General features: G+C 31.7%; 1 protein-coding gene across 1 annotated transcript; it reads right to left on the bottom strand.

The window, feature by feature from the left end:
• Window positions 1-2,759: 2,759 nt before the first annotated feature.
• LOC130498503 (serine/threonine-protein kinase ATG1t-like) lies at window positions 2,760-4,545 on the bottom strand. Its single transcript, XM_056991919.1, has 7 exons — window positions 3,955-4,545; window positions 3,810-3,868; window positions 3,619-3,683; window positions 3,448-3,541; window positions 3,293-3,373; window positions 3,106-3,217; window positions 2,760-3,016 (listed from the first exon to the last, which is right to left on the bottom strand). Exons 1-7 carry the CDS (start codon window positions 4,292-4,294, stop codon window positions 2,961-2,963), a joined length of 807 nt encoding a protein of 268 aa, XP_056847899.1. The 5' UTR covers window positions 4,295-4,545; the 3' UTR covers window positions 2,760-2,960.
• Window positions 4,546-7,019: the final 2,474 nt, after the last annotated feature.

Genomic DNA, 7,019 nt, shown 5'->3' on the forward strand with positions numbered 1-7,019 from the left:
ATGGATAAAATCAAGAGTTGATTACTCCAATAGACACAATTTTTTTTAACACTTTTAGGCACTTGCCACTTGAGAGGCGCTTTCTCCTTCTCACCCCCTAGTGTTTTGACATGATTATCCTTTTGCTGTGGTTAAGACTTTGAAGAGATGAGTTAGTTTTATTAATATAATATTCTGCCAGCTTCTCTCTACTCGCTCACTTTCTGCTCTTCTTCCTTATGGTTTTTTGAGCCATTAGATATAAGAAGTGCAAGTAGATCGTATGGTCATAATTACTTGAACTTTTCTAATACTACTTTATCAATGTCATCTATTTATTTATGTGATTATTTCAACATATTTAAAATATATAAATAAATAAATTTGTTATCATAAATTATGTCTTTTTATTCTCTACATTTTAAGATCCATTTTGGTATATTTTTGCAATTTGAATATGAAAACAATTGTGGACATGGACACCTTAAATGTATACAAAAATTGTACATGGCTTAGTGTTCATTTGAGAAATGTGGTTTCATATTAACTAAATTAACCAATATCCTATTTTGAGTCTTTGAACCTTGACAAAAGACAATATGTCTATGAGTTACCGTGTTGAAGTGAGTCTCTCTGATATGCATATGTGTATACGTGTTTGTGGATGCTGAAATGGTTGTCGTTTGTGGATGTGGACGAAAGTTCACTGTTGCCATTTGTGGATGTGGATAACTGATAGAATATCGAGAAACTATAGTCGTCAAGTTAAGAATTGACATATCCAACTAATAGAAGGTCCACAAACTGTTTCATTGTGTCAAAACATTTTCTAAATCCAATCAACTAAACAAAATGTTCAATAAACAGATGAGGCCAATTTTATTAATCATGAGGAAGAGTTTATAGTCACAGTCACAAACAAGAGTTTACATCATCCTTAAAATCTCTAATAGACACACCACAAAACATAATCACTAAATATAATAGACACGAGATCTTGTCGTCATCTTTTCCACAACGGAGGTCGGATCTGCTCGTCGTCACGTCCTCTCCAAACCAGATAGAAAAAAGTGTTGTAGACAGACAAGGTGTGGACGTCAGATTTGTGAAAAATAAAAACAGAGAGACTGTGGATGTGGATGATCGTGATCAGTTCTGGCCATCAGTTTCACCAGCATACCTAAAATCAATTTGAAATTATTTTCCAATTCCAAATCACTAATTTCCAAGCCCTCGCAAATCAACATCTTTCAAGCTCTAATCTCAATCAGATAACCAAGAGGCAAATCACATCTGATTTTTTGTCCCTCCAACTCGGATCTGAAACAAAAATCAAATAAATAATTGCATGATTGCTGAAAATGTGAGAAGAAAGAACAAGAAACAATCAGTAATCATCTTCAAAGCCATTAACCGATTTAAACACCAAAAAGACCCCTTAACAGAGTTACAAAATCAAACCGAATAAACCCTAAAATTGGGAAGAATGAAATCTTTGAAAAAGGGCAAGAAAGTCCACGAGGCTAGATTAAAACGGAAAAGACATGAAATGCGGACTCAAACAAACCCAGAAACGGTCTCGACCAAAAAAACCCTAGAATGGAAAGAAGAAATAACCTAATTAGTTCATGAAATCGCAAAGGGGATTGAAACAGAAGATTAGAAAAATAAGAAAGCTAGACATTTTCCGACGAAAATCCAAGAAATGTGCAAAAAGGAGAAAATGGCTAACCTGATGAAGAAAGCGGCGGATCTGGTTCCTGAGAAGCACTGGCGTTCTTCTTCGCCGCGGCGTGAGAAGACTTGGATTTCTTTTTCGCCATAACTTCGTCGAATTTCTGGGCAGTAAGGAGTTATGGTTTTTTGAATTGAGGGAGAAGAGGATTGTATATGTTTCGAAAATCGAAAGAAGAAGAAAGGAAGTTTTTGTTTGGGTTTGTCCAACAAACGACAAAAAAAAATAGAATAAAAGAAACCATGGTTAGTTTTAGTATGGTTAGTGAAGTGTAGAGTGGTTAAAAATGAGGACAAAGATGACTTTAGACATGCATATTGTGCTTCTCAAGTGGGAAGTGTCTAAAGGAGTAAATCCAAAGACACAATGTGTCTTAGAAGATAAAAAAATCTAAAATCAATGGTATATCAACTTCCCCAGACTTATCTTTTTGGTTGTCCTCAAGCAAAACAAAGAGTAGTTTTTATGAAAGAGGTTTGAAAACAACCAGTATTCACAAAATTTAAAATCACTACTTTCACTTTTCCAAATATGATAGTTGGAAGTGAATCATTACTAACCTTAGAACGTTTCAATGTACTACACACTATCTTAATTACCATACCATACAACACACAAGTCCACTGGTAGTGCCTAACATACCTCTCGACTGGCCTCATTTCTGCATAAAATAGATGTGTAGGCTACATCTTCAGTATCGACTATTGAATACATGAAATCAACTCAAGTAAGTATCTAGACCAACATGAATTCTTTTCTAACTCTTTCCCTTCCATGTTCTCTCTTTTCTGATATCACTCAAATTATTCTAAGGAGTGATTTATACTCTCTCAAATAAAAGGTCGAGTTATAGCATTTAGAGATTGAATCCACAGGGAAGTAAAACACACACTAAACTATAGATATTAAGATTAAACTAGGCAATCAATATTAAATAAAACAATAAATAAACGAAAGCAAGTTGAATAAATCAATTGTTCTATTGATTGAGGTTGTAAACAATATGGAGAAATATATAGACTTAGGGATTTATATATTGCTCATATCATCAAAGAAGGGTCTTTTATACTCATTCAGGAGATATTTACCACAAAGGATAAACCCTAGCCTTTTCATTAAACATTACATCATCAAACTATATCTATGAGACGTAAAAACAAGCCGAGTCACAAGTGATTCTATACAAGGTTTCTAGAAAATTTGACACATTACATAGAATTTCCATCTTCCTTTAACCTCAGGGATATCACCAGATACTGAAGAACTTATGTTTGTAGAATTCATCAAATGAGAGACGAGTAACTGCAGAACAATACGGTAAACAGAACTGAATGTACAGCGATATATGATGAACATGTTGAAACCAAAAATAAGCTGAGATTTTTATGTACCTGGGTTAGTAGAGAGCAGCCTTGAACACACGTCAATGCAATCTGGATGCAACTGCTGAACAATCGACCGAGAGAAAGGAAGAGATAAACTAGACTTGATGTTCCTTAAAACCTATGGTCAGTGGAAAAGACAAAAAGGTAACAAGCTTTTGGATCAAAAGAATCCTAAACCAAATCAAGATCTCACCTGAACATTGTTCCTACCACCAAAAGGTGGATAACCATGAAGAAGCTCGAATAGAATCGCTCCTACACTCCACATGTCAGCCTACAATTTTTTCCAATGAGCCTCCATTGCTTGCCATCTTGAACACCAAGAGATTCAACGGAGCATAATCTCACCTTTTCATTGTATCTCTGAAACTGAAGAACTTCGGGAGCCATGTAAAACGGAGAACCACACACCGTCTCTAGATACTTTCCCGGAAGCAGCTTTCTGCTTTCAACATGAATCTTTACCACAATAACACCACCTCAAATGCTAATAACATTAGCTTTGTCCTCTAAAATTACCTTGAAAGACTAAAATCAGCTATCTTCAACACAGATTCATCACCTGATCCAGCTATTATAATGTTCTGTTCCAGTCAAAACACTATGTCACAGTTTAAAATCCGATTGGACTAGCCCCAGCCCCAAAATTTTAATAGCGACTATAACTGTTTCATGTCCTGATCCTCAGGTATAACTGAATGTAACAGTACCTCCGGTTTAAGATCCCTATGGATAATGTGGTTATCATGAATGATTTCTAAACCAGCTCCTGCATCCAAGATTCAAACTCCATCCATAAGAAGTCAAAACAATCAGCGTGAATTTTTACAAAACAATATATAGTTAGTTAGATACCAATTTGCTTCATGAATCTCTTGGCGATATGTTCTTCAACCCTCCCGTGACGCTTAATGTAAGATGATAAAGTTCCACCGTCGCAATACTCGAGAATCATGACGAGTAGATCCTTGTCGTGGAGAACTTGGAGGAGGCGGATGATGTTGGGGTGATGGACCGAAGAGAGAAACTCGAGCTCGTTTTCCAAACAGGTTCTGAGATTGTGATTGAGCTTCGAGAGATGGAAGCACTTCATCACCGCTTCTTCTCCGGTTGGCATGTGCTTCGCTAGCCAGACCGTGGAGGTTGAGCTCTCGCTCAGCTTCGATTTCGCTTTGTATTCATCCATCGTCGTCATGATAGGGTTCCATAGATTTCTCTATTATCTAGCAGCAAAGATTCCATCTCGCTTCTTATCAAACGAAAAGAGGAACAAAAACTAGTAAAAATAAGTTGCCACATCATCATCTAGCGTCATCTTCAATGGATAATGATACTGTTACGGCGTCGTTTCTGGTATACGATTATGAGAAGATTATTGGAAGGAACCGAACCTCAACCAGGAAGTTGATTTGGTTAGGAAAGTTCGGATCAATTTATCTTTGTGTTTGAACTCTCTAGTTTAGTATAGTTGTTGTTAGAGAGAAAATCAAACATTTAAAATTTTAGATGTTACCAAAATTTTAATTATAGATTAGAGATGACAATATATCTCGTATAAGTTTTCTCTCTCAGACCTTCTGTCGTGGAGTGACTCGCCCAAGATCCGTTGCTGGTCTGCTGGTCCACAGTGGTAGATTCAGAAATTATTTTTAGTGGGGACAAATAAAGTTGAATCTATTAACTTATTAAAATATTTTATTTTTATTTAAAATATTAATAAAATATATATTTTTAAAAAATTGTGTATTTCATTTGTTAATTAATAATAAGTTCTAAATTTATAAAAGTATTACTGATTTAAAATTATAAAAAAATTATTCACAAATTGATGTACTTATAGTTCAAAAATTTTAATGTAAAAATTAAAAGTTCATTAATTTGAAATAAAAGTTACATTTTCAGAAAACTAACATTTAGCAAACAACTAGTACAATGATAAACTAAATATTTTTATAACTCAAAAAGTAAAAGTAAATCCAACAACTGATAAAATAAAAACATTTTTAAATATTTATTATAAAAATAATAGGAAAATCAATTTAAATGGAAAAGAACTAAAGAGTAAAGAACAAAAAAACAGACTAAGAAAAAGACAACTTGAAGAAAAAATATGACATGCAAACAAAGAAAGGAGAACATAGTATACAACAAAAAGGTGGAGAGGGGGTGGGGGGATATGGTGTTTCGACCAGTGGTTCGGTGCAGCAACTTCTCAAACAAACTAAGCTGCATAATATTTAGCTAACAATATAAATTCACCCTTATAGTGAACTTTTAAATTCATTTCGTTATTTATCTCAATTAAATTTTCATATAAATTAATGCCATATAGATAAATAAATTATAAATTATAAATTATAAAAGAAACAAAATAGCTAAAAAAATAATAACGAAAATTTTTAAACATAAACTTTAAATCATAAACTCTGAGTCATAAATATAAACTCAAACCCTAAACTCAAATCTTAAATCCTAAATTTAAAATTCAAACTCTAAACTCTAAACCAAAATCTATACTCTAGACACAAACTATATACCGTAAATCTTAAATCTAAACTCAAATCCTAGATCCTAAAAGCTATAATTAATAATTTTTTTATTAGGATCTATGCTCTCTACAAATAGTGGGGGCAGCTACCCCCAAATATATGCTCTCTACAAATAGTTTATACTGGAGGCAGCTACCCCCAACCTAAAAAGCATAGATCTGCCCCTGCTAGTCGAGCCATAAGCTAATAACTAGATTTTGATCCGCGTTTTAAAAGCGCAGATATATTTCTCTTTTAATAAAATTTAATTGAATTGGTAATTTTGATTAAAAAATAAATAATTTTAAAGTTTTCTATTTTTGTTTCAAAAAAATATTCTATTATAATAATTGATTTTCAAACGGTGTTTTCATATCCAACCCAAACATATGATTGAACCGATAAATCCAGTGATATGTGTATAATTCAGTTCAATTTAATAAAAAGAATTGTAATTATAATCTTATAAAACCTGTAAAATTCTAAAAATCTGCTATTAACTTAAGATCCGATATAAGATGACCCGCTGAAAACCAAAAAAATAAATAATATTTTTGAAATTTTTATTAAATAATCCATACTTCTTAATATTATATAAAATTAAAAAGTAACTATTTAGAATTTAATGAGAATTGTATTATGTCATTTGAAGAAAATGAAACAATGGTAATAGGAAACTTTATTATTGATATGAAAATATTATTTTCTTTTTTTTTTGGTTACTATGATAAGTTTGTATTTTTATTTATGTTTAGATCTAAACATTAATTTTAAGATTGGTTTAAAAAAAATTAAACACTCAAAAATGGCATATCATTATTATGTAAAAATGGCATAATATTTTTTTTTAATTTGCATGTATATATTTATATTCGATTTTTAAATAATATTATAAATGAAAAAATGATATTCAAATTAAATGGAAAGTATATAATGCATAAAAATTAAAATTATTATCATTCACAAAATATGGAAAGTATTAATTATCATATTTATAGAGAATGTTCTATTTTTAGATAAAATTAAATGTCAATGGGAAGACTTGTAAATATATTGAAATTCAGGCACAAAATTCTAAATTTTTAGAATAGGATTCTGCTTTAATAGTATAGATTTCTTGCGTGTGTTTTAGTTCCTCAAGTAGAGCTGAAAGAAAATTTGAAACAACTCGAAAAAATGAATCTGACCGAACCAAATATGATATAAGAACCCCGAATGAATTTTATTTTACTGTAAGGATATCCAAAATCCTAAAAGTTTTGAAAACCCAGAAAGGTCCAACCAAACTCAAACAAAACTCAATTCATATTACTGAAGATCTCAATAAATGTTTAATAAATATTTAACATGGATAATTAACTTAAATATTTAGTTTAATATATATATTTTGAT

The sequence above is a fragment of the Raphanus sativus genome, chromosome 8, assembly GCF_000801105.2.
Source record: "Raphanus sativus cultivar WK10039 chromosome 8, ASM80110v3, whole genome shotgun sequence".
Taxonomy (NCBI): Eukaryota; Viridiplantae; Streptophyta; class Magnoliopsida; order Brassicales; family Brassicaceae; genus Raphanus; species Raphanus sativus.

What these genes read in the sequence shown, in the direction of transcription:
- LOC130498503 (XM_056991919.1), bottom strand. Translation starts at nt 4,294, where the DNA reads ATGACGACGATGGATGAATACAAAGCGAAATCGAAGCTGAGCGAGAGC. An exon ending in ATAGGGATCTTAAACCGGAG is followed by an intron (nt 3,684 to 3,809) that starts GTACTGTTACAT and finishes TGACTGGAACAG; the next exon opens with AACATTATAATAGCTGGATC. An exon ending in GCTGCTCTCTACTAACCCAG is followed by an intron (nt 3,017 to 3,105) that starts GTACATAAAAAT and finishes ATTGTTCTGCAG; the next exon opens with TTACTCGTCTCTCATTTGAT.